At 36.2% G+C, this 16,820-nt stretch overlaps 2 protein-coding genes across 3 annotated transcripts; both read right to left on the reverse strand.

Annotated features, from left to right (window-relative positions):
• Nucleotides 1-2,779: 2,779 nt before the first annotated feature.
• On the reverse strand, nt 2,780-5,992 carry LOC130974954 (dual specificity protein phosphatase 1-like). Of its 2 annotated transcripts, none has more exons than XM_057899813.1 (6): nt 5,772-5,992; nt 5,446-5,593; nt 5,154-5,289; nt 4,412-4,532; nt 3,592-3,737; nt 2,780-3,085 (listed from the first exon to the last, which is right to left on the reverse strand). In XM_057899813.1, the coding sequence occupies exons 2-6, from the start codon at nt 5,569-5,571 to the stop codon at nt 3,075-3,077; spliced, it is 540 nt and encodes a 179-aa protein (XP_057755796.1). In that variant the 5' UTR covers nt 5,572-5,593; nt 5,772-5,992; the 3' UTR covers nt 2,780-3,074. The 2 variants fall into 2 exon arrangements, with proteins under 2 accessions (XP_057755796.1, XP_057755842.1); XM_057899859.1 differs by having other exon boundaries at nt 5,446-5,658.
• A 1,489-nt stretch (nt 5,993-7,481) lies between these two features.
• LOC130933935 (uncharacterized mitochondrial protein AtMg00820-like) lies at nt 7,482-8,397 on the reverse strand. Its single transcript, XM_057863533.1, has 3 exons — nt 8,193-8,397; nt 7,947-8,093; nt 7,482-7,609 (listed from the first exon to the last, which is right to left on the reverse strand). Exons 1-3 carry the CDS (start codon nt 8,395-8,397, stop codon nt 7,482-7,484), a joined length of 480 nt encoding a protein of 159 aa, XP_057719516.1.
• Nucleotides 8,398-16,820: the final 8,423 nt, after the last annotated feature.

Here is a 16,820-nt window from a genome sequence, read left to right on the forward strand (position 1 = left end):
TTAATTAGTTAAATATTAATAAAGTTATATCATTGTTTTCCTAATGACTTAAATAATGTGCGATCTCGCTCTAGGGCATGATTGTGCAGTTCTCTTTTGTTGATACTTTAGTTTTTCAAAAAGGGTTGGGAAATTCAAGGTAGCTCGAGATCTTTATCAGCGTTGCACTTTGTTGACCTTTTGAAAGATCCTCAATAGACCAAGCTCTCTTTTCACATGAACACCATGCGTCTCAGTAACTCAAACCAATGATTATGCGTGATGGTTAATATTAAATAATCACATGTGAGCATATTGAAAAGGATGGGGTACTAAGAAAAGAACACAGATTGCTACTGCTTTGTGCTCAGAGTAGTATTGGATTGAGGAACATGGTGGATGCGTCCATTTTTCCAAGCAATGGGGTCCATACGGTGTAATAATTTAGGGAAGGATTGTGAAGAATGATGGTAAGGGTCGAAGGGAGAAGAAGATGGAAAATAATTATATGATATGATATGATATGTGAGAGTGCTGCCCAACAGTTTCTTTCATTATGGTAAAACAATAAAAGAGAGCTACCTTTGACTTTCGGCTCCACTTTTTGTTCTTTATCGAGAATTAAACTCATTAAAGATAATAATTTTTTTATAAAGTAAAACAACGATTGTCTACCTTTGCACTCGAGTTTCTTTTTTTTTTTTTGGGTACAATCTCTCAGTTATTTGATGTACATATCACGTTGAAGACATTTAATTTTTAAATTTTTAATAAGAGCAAGATATTTTTGTGCATATAAAATATCATTATGATAATCAGTTGTTTTGATAATTATGTAAACAATAATACAAATGCATGTAGATAAAATATTACCCGTTTATATTTATCTTCCAGAGGTATATTGGTGAACTATTTGAGCAAGGAAACATTATCATTTAAGATAATCAATTGTTTTAATAATTAATTTTACTAAATAAAAAATGTGTATGTATTTATATGTTTTTTACTATGTATTTATATGTTTTGTATTTATTTATTTAAAACCAAAAGATTACACGTCATTTTTAAAATATTATATATCAAACTATATATAATAATATTAAAAATATATTTTACATTTATAAAATTTATCGATATTTTTATAATATTCTTTAATTTTTATTTAATAAAATCTAATAATTCATAAAAAATAACACATCTAATGTGTAAAAAATTGTTAGTTATTTTAAATACACCCAAACAGTAGAGACAATAAATCTATTTTATTTTTTTTCTTTTTCTGTGGTCCTACAAACATTATAATTTTAGATCAATTCTATGATGAAATTTTTTTTGCATGTACCGAATATAGAGAAGTACTTTTATTTTAAAAATAAACAAAAATAAATGACATATTTCTTGTAATAATTATCCAGCCATGCATCAAAGAAAATCTTCATCTCTTCGTCATTTTCTCTCTCCACCCTAGGATGTACCATTAGGCTGAGATGTTGTAATGTTAATTAAGTATAATAGATGTGCCCATTAATCCACGTGTTAGGGGATTAGTATTCCGGCGTTAGAAAAGTGAAACGTTGCATCCAGTTATGTTATTGTACTGTACGAGGCCTAAAAATGGACCCAAACCTAAACTTTTTGATGGAGATTTTGGACCCTAAGCTAAAATGGACCACATAGCATGTCCGGTTCTTGAAAGTCATATGCTATGTCCAATCTTTGAATGTCTTCAAACTTTCTGTTAAAGAGTAACTTTCTATCTTGAAGATATCATACAAGTCAGGCCAATAAAAATAATATCTCATCTCAGAAAAGTTCTCTGGGCCAAGACAGCAAACACTTTCTAACACTTGTTTTCATTTCATGTCCAACAAACAAAAACACCTTTCTGTTTTTTAAATTTTATTTTCCTGAAGCTCATGGTTATTATTTATTAACTTCTTGACCTAAATAACAAAAATGGTCTTTACTATACACACGCGGAACAGTGAACAGAAGATCATTACTTTTGATCAACTCTTTTGGGCTTAGGCCCCATTGAATAACCAACCAACAAACAAACGCTACGACTATATACATACATGTTTCAAAACCAATACAACTAGATAGCTAATAAAATTCAATACCCAAAAAAAAAAGAAAAAAAAACGAAACTTAACTAATAAAATATAATTTATTCAACCAATGACCATTAGAACTATTTAAATGTATGCAAAAAGTAATTTTCTCTTAGATTTTATCTTTTTTATATTTAAAATACAAAATCAGCCTCGCTGAAAATTAGTACGTGTAAAACAAAACACACTCGAAAACAAAAATTACAAACCTAATTAAAAAAAAATTTAAAATAACAAAACCAAATAAAAAATCAAATCACACCAGAAATCTTTTCTTTTACCCCCTGCCCCCCATTACTTTTTTATTGTTTCACTACTCCATCACATTTCCAGTCTCTAAGGGGATCAATCATTGTGGGGGAAGTAACGGAATAGTGAAACAAGAAGAAAGATAATAGGAGGCAGGGATACATATGTGAAAGAAAAAAGGTTTTTTGGTGTAATTTGATTTTTAATTTGAGCTTTTTATTTTAATTTTGATTTCGTTTTGAAATAGGTTTGTTATTTCTGTTTTGAGTGTGTTCTGTTTTAAATTTAAATGTACACTGATTTTGTACTTTAAATGTAAGACACAGAAACCTAAAGATGCGTCTTGTGAATATAATCCAGAAATAGTGAGAAAACTTGTATTATTCTCTTCTGTAAGCTCAAAGCAAACGGATGGAAAGAGCAAAAAGTAGACTGTATTCTAAGATTTCATGGAAAATGAATAGGCTGATGAACGTAACCAGAATCCATCTTCTCAAATGGGACTTGCATACCTGAATAGAAATATGAATATGAAGTTGTAGTTCCAGTAATCTAGAGTGAATCACTTCTCTTCTCTAGACCCGGCCTTGTGTTCACGTGAACGTGATTGCTATTTACAGTAAATATCTTCTCTACTGTATCTTGAGATATCACATCATCAAGTTCAGGACACTTCAATGTCTTCCAGAAACAAATGGGATCCAACCAATGCGATGTTCATTCTATCCACTTTCAATTTGTAACTGCAAAAAGATATAATAGACAGATACACAGGAGTAAAGCTAATGAGAACACCAACTACCTTGACAACTCATATACACCGCAATTTTCAACCAAAACAAGAAAGGCATGGGATTTAAAGGTAAATGGCAATCAGAGAAGGACTAAAGGAGTGTGATGTAAGGCTGAAACAATTTGAATACTGAATCTTCTGGAACAATTTGTAGAGAAAAATTACATAAAGCTATGATGAGGTATCATCCTTAAATGGAACAATGCAATATTTCTCCTTCATTTTAAAGTACTATTATTGATTTCTATTTTCTAAGTTACATTCTTAAGTTATCTTTAATGTGTCATTCAACAACTGTAAATGCTTCATGGTCACAGAATCACAGGTGTATCAAAGCAATATATACTTAAGAAGTAAATCCATCCTTCCTCTTGGTGATTTTTTATTTATGAATATATGAATAATGAACCAAATTGCATGGCAATTTTAAATAATAAAAATGCAAATCAAAGACACCTTGAAGCGATTTTTCAAAGTCTTCCAGCTGACGGATGAATCCAGGATTTGGAGATGCCAGTGGTCGTCTACTCTTTACATGCTGCAGAGCTTCTGATAAGCTCATTCCACGAGTCTTCATCAGATACGCAACAACCACAGTCACACTGGAAGGTGGAAAATTTAGGATCCATTTTTTCTCAGATAATCAAATGAAGAAAAAGCTAAGTGAGGAATACAAAAGACAAGTTTTTTTTTTATTTTTATAAAAAAGATTCAGTATGAACAATGGAAAACGTAACAGTTAAAGACCAAGTAAAGGACGAGTTACTTTGTTCTAATTAAAACTCAAGCTACAAATCTAGGTTTTCGTTATATGTATGTCAGTGATTTTCAGGTCTAGTTTGGCTTTCAAATGACTTAAAGGACATGATAGCACACTACACACAAACAAAAGAGTGAAACCTGTCTTGAACTTATGTTTTAAAATTCTATGTCAGGAAAGTTTGACAATAAATTTGACATATGCACTTTATTATTTAACTTTTCAAGACTTAAAACAGATAAGATAGAATCAGTCTCCAGAAGAGAATAATGCAACAAGTTTTTTTTTTTTTTTTTCGGGGGCGGGGGGATAATGGCAAAAATACTTTTTTAAGGCTAAAACAGCATGCACAGTTAATAAGAAAAAATTGATGTTTACTCAACAGCCATGCTCTCTAGTTCCACATGACATCCGACATCTGATAACAATAGCTATTCAGAACCTCATTATAGAGGATTTTAATAGAAATTGTCATATTACTTTGACGAAGGCTAAACATAGCACAGAGAAGCATACCTCCTTGATTTTCCTGCAAAACAGTGAACCAAAACACCTCCACCATGCATTTTGGCATCCTCGATAAAATCAAAGCACTGATTGAAGTATTGTTTCAAGTCAACGTCATCTCTGTCAGCAACTGTCTCAAGATTCCAGTAAAATAGTTATCTTTAGTATGGATGCAGCACTGGCTTATAGGGACAACATCACACACTCAGTCCATTCAGCAGCTTGAGTGAAATCAATAGAATCATAATGAAGGAATCAATGTCTTTTACAAACAATACAGATAGCTAATATTGTGCAGACATGGCTATTTGAAAACAATACTACATGCGCAAGTCAAACAGTTATTGACACTCCACAAGATAAAGGAGTGGATTATACATTAGAAGCAGTCCAAACCCAAAATATTTTAACAGCAAGAGGAAGCTAAACAGTTGATGACCTGAAAAACAATAAAGTCCAGGATAAATAGTTTTTGACACTGCTTTCTTAAAGTGCACACAAAGAAATTGTTGAATTGCAGCCCCATTTTAGTAAACTTAAGTACTAGACATGAATCCCCTTTTCCACAAAATCAAAAGATATCCTTTTTTTTCATCCTAGTCCACAGATAGCCCAATCAAGGGGGGAAAAAAGAACCGCATTCATGTCAAAAGCAGCTATTTAACAATAACATAGGATGAAACTAGAGACCAAAAGGAAATAGAAATCAAACAAGACTTAATTCATTGTATCAAAATGAAAAGTATATTACCGTTGATAACTTTGTAGACAAAATCCCCAGGATTTGTAGGTGGCAGTTTACCAGCAACAGTCAGAATGTGAGTAACATTCAAGCTTTTCAATGCATTCTTGTTAGCTGCAGTGCCAATGGAACCTAAAAACAAACCCTGTAGAAACCAACAATTATAGCAGAACAAATGCTTCAATCAATTGCATCGGAAGATTAATAGCACTGAATAAAAACCTGCAGAGTTATTAAATTAGCGGAAGCTACTTTAGTAAATAAATAAATAAATAAAAGAAAAAAAATACTATTATACTACCTCGTCAATTTTGCAAGGCGTGTTATCCTCTTTGAAGGATTTAACTAAACTCATAACCCGCAAAAGGGATGATATCTGTTTCTTCATGGATTCATCAAATTCATCCACAACCGAAGAAGTGGCCATCCCCCTGAGAATTTGTTTTGACCTTCAAACATGGGATGAGATAGTCACCAATTACATGCTCACGAGAAACAAATGAAGATGCGAACGCTACTCATCAAAATATACAACACCGGATATAAAGAAAGAACGATTTCGATCACATCACATTGTAAAGGAACAAGAATTTTGAAAAGCATTTAGGATAATTTTCCGAAAATTACCTATTTGATGCGCGAATAAAATCAATGTGTAGGCAGCTTCATAAAGAACAAAAAAGAAAGAAAGAAAATGGAGGCCGAGTGATTATCCCACAATAGCAGCGTTACACATTGTAGGGAACGAAAGCATGTATTGTAAAACGTGGAAGATTCCAGAAGGTTGATACACACCACAGGAATCGGAAAACGGAAAATGAATGACTCACCTATCAAAACTCAAAAATAAAGACTTGCTTCTTCGAATGAATTCTTTTCCCCGGTTATTTATTTGCATTGACCCCGTTTTTGGTCTCGCGTTGACATATTTTTGGGCTGACTGTAAAATTGGACGCCCTTTTCAATTGGACGGAAATTTACTAAGCCCGATTAAAAAAAGGGCCGTGTGTGTACACGAGTAAATATAGGAACTGGGCAAGTTGGCCATAAAGTTAGAGGGTCTTACCAATCTTTATGTCTCTTTTCTTTTACAGACTTACAGTTAAAAAAAAAAAAAACAAGAAATGTCAATGTTTTAATATATTGAACTACATTACTTAATTAAGATATGTCCATGTTTTAATTAGTATTTTTATGTAAAAAGTAAAAACATCTTAATGTAAATAACTACAAAAGAAAAAATTTATTAATTACTGGGTACAAATATTTTGCGACGCGGCTATGGTAATTCACTAATTTGAAAGGGGATATCATAAACTGTCTTAACTTAGCTAAATTATACTCTACTAGTCCACTTAAAATTAAAAAAAAGGAGACTAATATAGAATCCAAAAAAAAAAGTTTCTTTTTTCAAAGAGTAAATAATTATTTTTGTCTCTGTTAAAGGTGTGAGAGGAAAGAGGTGAGCAAGTTCAGACTCAAAGCCAATGAAGAGAATGAGTAAAAAATGTTAACTTTCATTATGACTTGCCCTAAAAAATTGTTTACAGCAACCAACTGCATATGTATATATACTACGCTAACTTGTACTAACAAACTAGGGAGAACTAACTAAGGCTAACTCATTATAAATACAACTAACAGCAGTATGTTATATCAGGTAATACCCTCCCTCAAGCTGGGAAGGTTGGGCATTAAAATGTCCAACAACCCAAGCTTGCTACACAATGTGGTGAACGGTCCTGGTGCCAGAGGCTTAGTCATGATGTCTGCGACTTGCTCATGTGTAGAAATTGGTAAAAGATGAATTAAACCCTCTTGCAATTTATCCCTCGCAATGTGACAATTAGCCTCAATATGCTTTGTACGCTCGTGAAATACTGGGTTAGTAGAATTATAAATGGCAGATTTACTATCACAGTACAAATTCACAGGTTTACCAAGAGGTGCTCCAAAGTCTTTCTACACATAACTAAGCCATTGAACTTCTCTAGTGGCCAGTACAAGAGCCCGATACTCTGCCTCAAAGGAAGAAGCTGCGACGGTTACTTGCTTCTTGCTCTTCCAAGTGACAAGGGAGGAACCCACATAGAAGCAATAGGCTGAAACCAATCGTCGTGAGTCAAGGTATCCAGCCCGGTCAGAATTAGAAAATCTAGTGAGAGATAGATCGGAATTGGCCGAGAAGAACAACCCTGCTGCCCGAGAGTTCTTTATGTACCTGAGGATCCTATGTGCCGCTTGCAAGTGATTAGTTGTGGGATAATCCAAGAATTGGCTGAGCTTGCCAATTGCAAAGCTTATATCTAGCCTTGTGTTTGAGAGATACAACAGTTTTTAAATGGTTTTCCTATAATCGGAGGAATCAGGCAGACTATCTCCATCATCCTTGCTCAATTTCGCCCCATAGTCCATAGGAGTGGAGGCAGGCTTACAATGCTCAAAACCAGTGTCCCGCAAGAGATCTAGAACATATTTTTGCTGATATAAAAATATGCCTTTTGAAGACCTAGCAACCTCTAAGCCAAGGAAGAACTTAAGATCGCCAATTTTCTTAATCCGAAATCAGTCATGCAAAGTTTGTTTCACTCTTTCAATTTCAAACAAATCGTCCCCAGCCAACACTAAATTGTCAACATAAACCAAAATGATTGTAAAACCAGTACTTTGGGATTTAGTAAACATGTTGTAATCAGATTTACACTGATTATATCCTAACTCTAGCAGAACAGATTTTAGTTTGAAGTTCCATTGTCTACTAGCTTGTTTAAGTACATATAGAGACTTTTCAAGCTTGTAAACCTGACCCGGAGCTATTGCAAGACCTTCGAGGGGGTTTCATGTACACTTTCTCATCAAGCTCACCACGTAGAAAGGCGGTATTAACGTCAATTTGCTTCAAATGCCATCCCTTGACAGCAGCCAGTGCCAAAACAACTCGCAATGTTCCTAGCTTGATAACGGGACTAAACGTGTCTTTATAGTCAATTCCGGGAACTTGAGTGAACCCCTTTCCCACGAGACAGGCCTTGTGTCACTCAACACTACCATCAGGGTGATATTTAATCTTAAAGCTCCACTTACAACCAATCGCCTTCTTATCACTTGGAAGGGAAGTCAGTGTCCAGGTTTTGTTCTCATTCAGAGCATCCAATTCAGCTCGGATGGCCTCTCGCCAACAAGGTTCAAGTATGGCATCTTCATAGCATTTAAGCTCAATGTTTAAGATAGCTAATGAGTATGCACTATGCATGGGTGAAAGAGATTTGTATGATAAAAACTTTGAGATGTGATATTGTTGATTGGAAGAAATTTTTCTGTTGTGATTAGTAGTAATATTCATGCATTTATAATCTTTTAAGTATGCTCTTGGTTTACTAATGCGTGATGATCTTCTCGGTGTGGAGTGAGAAGATGGTGATACATTGTGATGTTGAATGTTTGAATGAGTGGGTTGTTGATGCAATGTTAGACTCGAGGATTCAATATCTGTGGGCTATGTGGCAGTGTGTATGTGTGGTGCAGGTTGACTAGTGTGGAGTGGATTGGAAGCAGGGGTGTGCAGATCGGTTATGTGGTAGTCAAACAAATCATAATCATGCATGACGTAGGGCATATAATGTTGCTGAAAAGCTGGTTCTTGGTGAGAATCAATAGGCAACTGAGATGAAACAATATATAAAAAATGATTTTCATAGAATTTGACATCTCGAGACACAAAAATTTCTTTTGAAATCAGATCAAGAAGCACATAACCTTTGGTACCTTCCCTGAAACCGAGGTGAACACATTTTCTTGAATGAGGGTCCAATTTTGTTCTGCTATTCTTGGTCGTGCTTGCCTATGCTAAACAATGAAATACTCTAAGGTTAGAGATATGGGGGAGTGATTTATGCAGTACTTCAAACGGAGATTTTTCATGTAAACGAGGTGTGGGAATTTGGTTTATCAAATAGACTGCGTGGATCACTCCAAAACTCCAATAACACTTAGGTATTTGGGCGTGGAACATAATGGCCCTTGCCATAGCCAAAATGTGTTGATGCTTTCGTTCAACAACACCATTTTGCTGTGGTGTCTCAATGCATGACCTTTGGTACAAAATTCCAAATGAAGCATAAAAGGTTGGCATTAAAAATTCAGGACCATTGTCAGTCCGAATAATTTTTACAGATTTTTCAAATTGGTTTTTGACAAGTTTAACAAAGTTTTGCACTAAAGATGCTGCTTCAGCCTTAGACTTCATCAAATTTATCCAAGTAAATCTGGACTTGTCGTCCACTATAGTGAGAAAATATCTATGGCCATCAATAGACAAAAAAGTAAGTGGTCCCCAAATGTCAATATGAAGCAAATCAAAATTATTATCAAAAACAGTATCACTTTGAGAAAAAGACAATCTTCTTTGTTTTCCTAATTGACAAGAGTCACAAAGATTTTTATTTATTGTACAATCAATGAAATTGAAAGTTTGCTTTATAACAGCTAGTATATTATTAGGAATATGACCTAATCTATCATGCCATAAATGCTGCATGTGTGCCCTTTGTGTGGGTGCTATGATATAGTGTGCAGTATGGTGTTCGTCAATAGGGGCAATGCTGTGCTATTTAGTATGTATAGACCATCAACAAAGTTAGCAATACCAATCATCTTCTCTGTGTGTTTGCCCTGTATCTCATAGGTTATATTAGAAAAAGTCATTTTACAATGCAATGATGCAGTTAGCTTCGACACTGATATGAATTTAAAATTGAAGGAAGGAATGTACAATGCATTAGTGAGATAAAGATTTTCTGAAAACTTAATGGTTCCCATGATGCAGCTCACAGTGGAAGTACCATTAGGGAGTTTGACGATGATTGGATCAATTTCAAATGTTTCAGAAAAATCCCTGAGGCAATATGACACATGGTTAGTGGCACCAGTGTCTATTACCCAAGGTTTATACTTTTGTATGAAACATTAAGAGCCTTTATGTGAGATTTAAAATGCAGAATATGTGTCACCTTACCATGAGGTTGAGTTAAGATGTGGTTCACGCTATAAATATGTTGCACTTCTTGCTTCTTGAGTAAGGCGAGCAAAGCTTCTTTTTGTTTTGGAGTGAAATCACCCACTGTAGTCTTCTTCTCCTTCAACTGGGGGTCATTGAAACCGAGATCATCATTGCTCTCCTCGGTTTCTTCATCTGTGTTGAAGCAATTCATCATTGCTGGGGCAGAGTTAGTGTTTCTTTGACTTAGATGAGGAAGAAGTCTGTGTTTCTTGTAACACGTATTTATTGTGTGTCCAGTTTTGTCACAAAACGAACACTGCATCCGTGTTCTGCCTCCTCTGCCCCTCCCCCCAGCTCGAAACCTGCCACCTCTACCTCCTCCTCTCTCTCTGCCTTGAGAAGGCATAGCAATGTTCAAGGAATTGGTAGGTGCCACCAAAATTTGAATGACTATGGTAGTATCAAGACTGAGAAACTGTCTCTCTTATTGAGTAAGCTTGGAGAGCACCACATTTAGACTCGACAACTTGTCCAAGAGCATGATCTAAGACCGCACATTAGAATATTGCTCATTCAATCCTCTCAAAAACTTCACAATTCTGTCTTCCTCCCTTTGGCTTCTAATTACTCCTAGATCACATTGACACGTGATGCCACATTCACATGATAGTATTTTCCAAAAATTGTCAATTTCTTCCCAAATTGTTTTGAGTTTCGTGTAGTAGGATGTCACATCCAATTTGCCTTGTCTTAATGTGTATAGTTCTTCATATAATTCACCAATACAGTACCTATACCCTTGATAATAGCATTGCTTCAGATCAAGCCACAAATCACTAGCAAGATTGTTCCATGTTACACTTTGACGGATATCTGGATTAAGTGAAAGATTTATCCAGCCAATTACATAAGTGTTACACCTTTCCCATATTTCAAACAATGGATCTGTGCTCTCTGGTTTTGTGATGCTTCCATCAACGAATTTTGTTTTGTTCTTTGATTTAAGTGCTCTCCACATTTCTCTACTCCATGTACTAAAGTTTTGACCAGTAAGAACAATAGTAGTTATGGGGATACCTGGGTTTTCAAATAGGTGAAGAAAATAGGCATTTGTTAGATCTTGAACTCGATTACTGGTTTTCACGATGTGCGCTTGAATTGTTGATATCTGACTCAGAAATGATGCTATCTGATGCATGTCCATGGTTCTTGAACCACTTGTCGAGCCTCCCAAACTTGAATCCGCCATTTTTGGCACAAATTCAATGAATTTTGGCGATGAGAATTCAGACCTTCTTCTCTTGATCTCGTTGATCGGAGTTGTTACCTTACTCTTTGATGAACATAAGAAGAGATAAACACACTCTCATCAAACACTGTCGTGAGAGTCCAAGAGAAGAGAAGAAAAGAAATTTAGAAGAGGAAGAGATAAATCTGAGAAATCAAATTGAGAGGAGAGAAATTAGGTCAGAGAAATTAGGAATTGAAAAAAAATTATTGATGTGAGAATACGAACGATTGAAGTGAATCGAGAAATTAGGTCAGAGACAATGTCGAAGTGAGAAGTGAAAGAACAATTGAATGGAGAAATTGAAACAGGAATTAAACGGGAATGAATTCATTATCAATTTTCTAGTCACAAAGATAAAAAATTAAGTTGCTCCCTCTTCAACCATGACTTCTACGCTTACCGCACCATGTTGAAAGTGTGAAAGAGAAGAGGTGAGCAAGTTCAGACTCAGAGCCAATGAAGAGAATGAGTAAAAAATGTTAACTTTCATTATGACTTGCCCTCAAAAGTTGTTTACAGCAACCAACTGCATATGTATATATACTACGCTAACCTGCACTAACAAACTAGGGAAAACTAACTACGGCTAACGCATTATAAATACAACTAACAACAGTATGTTATATCAGGTAATAGTTTCTAACGTTTGGGGTAAGTCTTATTTATGTCTCTAACATTCAAATTGTCCCATTTGTATCCTTAACATTTGTAAAAATGATTTAATGTTACCCTACCATCAATTACAGATCATAAGCTTTAGTTGTAGTTCTAAAAATCTCTTCTTGAAGATAGAATATAAATGTCTAGCACAGAACTGATGATCCACTCCGAATAATAGTTCATCAAAAGTTAAAAATATTCCGAGGATTACCTGAAATTGGGTTGCTTTTGGGTCTAGACGTGAGGTCCAGAAGCCTTTTGAGGCAGCGTCCAACTTGTATTGGTGTCGAGGTGCCACCGTCCAAGTTTCTCGTGAGGAGGTGGGGGAGGTACCTGCAAGAGACTCTGATGCCTAAATTAGCAATAATTTTAAGCAGGTTTTTAGTATATTGGGACTTGAATATACCTGATATTGTCAAGGTATTTATAGTAGTGGTGATAACCATCTTTAGAGTAGTTCCACCTTTATTGGTAAATAACCTTTCTCTTTATCTTGGAAAGTTTGTTGAGATCTCCCTTCTAAATAAGTAGGAGATATCTTAGAAGTTAGTTACTAATTTAGTTAAATAGAATTGGGATAACGTTGTCATGCCCAACCTCTATAAGGTTGCGTATGAGTAGAAGAGGCCACTTTTGTTGGTTAGGCCTTTAACCCTATTGAGCCTGGTCTTATCTTTTTGGGCCAGGATATGAACAGTGTTCTTGCGTGAGTCCGAACTTTTTATGAGGTCGGGCTCAGGCATTTAAAGGACTTGAGATTTCACATCAGGTATTCCGCCTATTCAGAACAGGTCGGGTACTCTACGTGCTTTTTTGTTAAAACATTACATTTTTTATAACAGTTACACGCACCTTTTTTTCGGTTACCTTGGTAACTGCGCGCATTATTAATGAGGAGTAAATGATACTTTTACCCCCTTAGTGTCTTATAAATACCTCATTTTTTCTTCTTTCTCCCTTCTTTGCTTTCTTCATACGTTTTGCACCCTTCTCTTTTACTTCTTTCAACCTTTCTTCGTGCCATTTGCTCCTAGTTCAAGATTTCTCTATCTTGAGGTTTTAGAAGATCTTTGTTCGTTTTTTTTTATGATCATTTGTGTATTGCCGTTTGAAGTGCTCGTTGTTCTTTGCGCTCCTTCAAGGTTGGTTCTTTACTCCATCCTTTTCATGTTTTTTTTATTTCAATATTCTGGGTAGTATCTGTGTTTGTTTCAAATGGTGGTTTTGAAATGTTACTTGTGATAAAGAAATTGCATTTTTTGTTGAAACTGACGCTATGAACCTTGATGTAGTTTTCTGTTATGTTGTCTCCAAATGGTGCTACCTTATGTGTTTGAAAGTGGTGTCATTTCTGTATCTGGTAGTCTGGTGATGTTTTATGTATGATAAATTGATCAAATTTGTATCTTTTGAAACTGCTAATAGTAACCCGACTTTCTTTGATTGATACCTGAGTTCTTTTGAGATGATTTTTTTGTTTATTGTATTGTAGGTATAGCTTTCATGTCTCAATCTGTAATTCACAACATGTCATCGAAAGTCTCATCTGACCTGACCTGGGTAGATATAACTGTTCTTACTCTTGTCTCTGTAATTGATAGAGAATATGCTAAACAATTTCGCAGGCATCATAGGCTATGTATGAATCGTGAGGATGAGAGAAATTATGAGATTGTTGTGGCTGTTCGTGAGGAGATGGTTTGCTTTTTTCGACTTGATAGGCCAGAGCGTAACTTTATCTATGTTTACGATTGCTTTTTTACTAAGTTAGAGGCCAGCCTTCCCTTTTCTGATTTTAAGATTGATGTCCTCAAGACTTGTAATGTTGCTCCTACCCAACTGCATTATAATTCCTGGTGTTTCTTGAAAATATACCACATCCTGTGTCGGAAACTTGATGTCCGACTTTCTTTTAAGGTCTTTTTCTATCTCTTTGTACTTACCAAGTCTTTTAGCTCCAAAAAACAAGGCAGGGTCTCCTTTCGGGATGTCTAGGAGAGAAAGGTTTTTGCTATTTTTTATGAGTCTTTTCACGACTTTAAAAATTACTTTTTCAAAATACGAGCTGTTGAGAATGTCCAACTTTTCTTCCTTGATGAGGGTGATGAACCTATTTTTTCTTTATATTGGGAGGAAAAACCTGTAATAGTCAAATACAATGTAGGCGATTTAGATGAGCTCGAGGAGAGTATAGTCAGCCTATTCCAGGAATGTTGGGGCCGAGCTCCTTATTTGAATACCAAGAAGTTTTTAGGGAAATCCAGTCAACTTCAATCTGAACTAGGTAGTCTTCTTTCCATTTTTAAAGGCGTTGTTGATTTGCGTTTCATGTCTGACTTTGTTTTGGTTTTGATGTCGTATAGAAAAGATGGCTCCTTAGTCGGCTGCAATAAAAACACTACGAACTGCGAGATAGAATGTTGTCACTCACAACCTTCAACTGCAAGAGATCGGTGAAGCAGCCTTGCTTTCTAAGTCAGACTCGGGTGCCTCTGCTTCCCTAAAGATCACGCCCGACTTATGTCCTCAGCCAACTCATCCTCTTTCTACCTCGAATAAACAAGTAGCTCATCCTCTGCATTCCAATCCCAAGCCGGTCCCCAAGAAACGCAAGACTTTGAGCTCAGGGATATATGAACAGGGCTTTGATGCCCTATCTTGGAGTGAGAAGCACATCCTTCCCCAAAACTTTACCAGCATGGATGATGTTGCCATAAAGTCTCATCTCCAGGTTATATAGCCCGAGGTAGAGTCCAGACGGTCAGGATTTGTGCGGCCTTATTGAAGGAGCTAAAGAAGACTCCTCTAGGCCCCACCCAACGTACTTTGGCCGACTTACAAACTGAGGTGGCATCTTTGAAAGAAACCAAGAAGGAGTTGGAGAGCGAGAAGGCGGCTCTGGTGACCGACCTGACCAAAGCTCGGTAGAGGGTTAAACAAGCCGAGAAAGCCTTAGCTATGATGGAGGGTTTGAAGAAGAAGGCAGAGGAGAGCTACACCAAGGTCTACGGGAAAAAGCTCGATTTGGTTGACAAGATCTCCAAAGCAAGGGATAAATATAAGGAGCGGAGGATAACATTGATGAGGGTATAAACAAGTTGGTGGAGAATCTGAAGGCCCAATTCAAAGTCATTGCTCCCGGGATGGACCTTTCTCTCATATCCACCGACAACATTGTGTCGGACGGGAAGATAATCCCTGCCCCCGAGGAGGACAAGGACACTCACATGCCCGACCTTAAGGCCTCGGGATCTCAAATCGAGGGAACTTCTCAAGCGGCTACCCAAGTAGATGATGAAGCCACTCCTTCCCCTCCTAATGAACAACCCCTTTCTTCTGAGGCGATCCCGATCTCCTCAGTTCGGCCTGAAGATGTAGTCACTGGTGCTGAACTCTACCCTATATAGTTCTTCTATTTTGAATGGCCCGACTTGTGGGTCTTTTGTGGACAATTTTATTTTGTAATAGCTTATAGTCTGAACTCTTTTTTGTTTTCCTTAAAAACTTGTTTCCCCACTTTTTGTGTAATTGGTAGTTTTTATAAAATGTTTTATCGTTTTGCTTTGTTACGACTTTAAGCACTTTAAGTTATTTTGATAACTTTGATGATAAGTTGAAAAAGACATCGGATCGATAAGCCGGTTGCTTATGTATCTTTTATTGTTCATTTTGTTTCCTTTTTTATTACATGAGATTCTGACTTTAAGTAATCGGGCTTTTACTAAGTTACTCTTTCATTTTGTTTTTAGGACTAACCCTTTGTTTGAGGTCGGACCACAAACTGCTTATATAACTTCTTACATTAATTTGTACATTGTCGCTTCATCTTGCTGATCACTTAAGTCGGGCAATGATTTTTGCAGTTTTTTAGCTTAACTTAATGCGTTTGAATGGAAAGCTTTGAAGAATAAATGGACTATCATTAATGAAAAATGATTTACATAAGTTTGCTACTAAGCATTTTTCGTTAACCATTAGCCCTTGTTATGGTGCCTCGTTAAAACCCCCTTCAGGAAAATCCTTTTCGGGAAAACTATGAAGTAAGAAAAAAGAGTACACCAGGGAACAAGTTGCGCTTCCTAGCTGTAGTACCTTTTTAAGTTACATGCATGCCATGACCTTGGGAGTTCCTTCCCTTGCAAGTCGGACACTTTGCAGTATCCTTTTCCTAAGACTTCAATAATATTGTAAGGTCCTTTCCAGTTCGCAACCAGCTTTCCTTCACCCGACTTCTATGTCCTGATGTTATTTTGGATCAGTATGAGGTCGTTTGTGGCGAATCTCCTTTTGATGACCTTCTGGTTTTACCTTAGAGCCATTCTTTGCTTAAACGCTTCTTCTTTTATCTGAGCTTGTTCTCGGACTTCTGGGAGGAGGTCGAGCTTTTTCTTTTGCGCTTCCGAGCTATAGTACCTTAAATTGGTGATTGATTTTGAGACTTGCCACCATGCTTCTAAATGCTAAGTCAGTAAATTGTGTCCCATTGTCCGTGGTGATGGAGTGTGGTACTCCAAATTGGGTGACAATGTTCTTATAGAGGAATTTTCGACTTCTTTAAACTGTGATGGTTGCTAGGGGCTCTGTCTCGATCCACTTAGTGAAATAATCAATTCATACTATGAAGTATTTTACTTGCCCGAGTGCTTAGGGGAATGGACTGATGATGTCTAAGCCCTATTTAGTAAATGGCCAAGGCGAGGTGACGCTGATAAGTTCTTCTAGAGGT

Source organism: Arachis stenosperma, chromosome 1, assembly GCF_014773155.1.
Source record: "Arachis stenosperma cultivar V10309 chromosome 1, arast.V10309.gnm1.PFL2, whole genome shotgun sequence".
Taxonomy (NCBI): domain Eukaryota; kingdom Viridiplantae; phylum Streptophyta; class Magnoliopsida; order Fabales; family Fabaceae; genus Arachis; species Arachis stenosperma.

Coding starts and splice junctions, on each gene's coding strand:
- LOC130974954 (XM_057899813.1), bottom strand. CDS start 5,571: ATGGCCACTTCTTCGGTTGTGGATGAATTTGATGAATCCATGAAGAAA. Junction 5,290..5,445: donor CGCCTTGCAAAATTGACGAG/GTAGTATAATAG, acceptor TGGTTTCTACAG/GGTTTGTTTTTAGGTTCCAT. Junction 4,533..5,153: donor TGTCTACAAAGTTATCAACG/GTAATATACTTT, acceptor ATCTTGAGACAG/TTGCTGACAGAGATGACGTT.
- LOC130933935 (XM_057863533.1), bottom strand. CDS start 8,397: ATGCATAGTGCATACTCATTAGCTATCTTAAACATTGAGCTTAAATGC. Junction 8,094..8,192: donor GATTAAATATCACCCTGATG/GTAGTGTTGAGT, acceptor TTATCAAGCTAG/GAACATTGCGAGTTGTTTTG. Junction 7,610..7,946: donor TTGCAATAGCTCCGGGTCAG/GTTTACAAGCTT, acceptor AATATGTTCTAG/ATCTCTTGCGGGACACTGGT.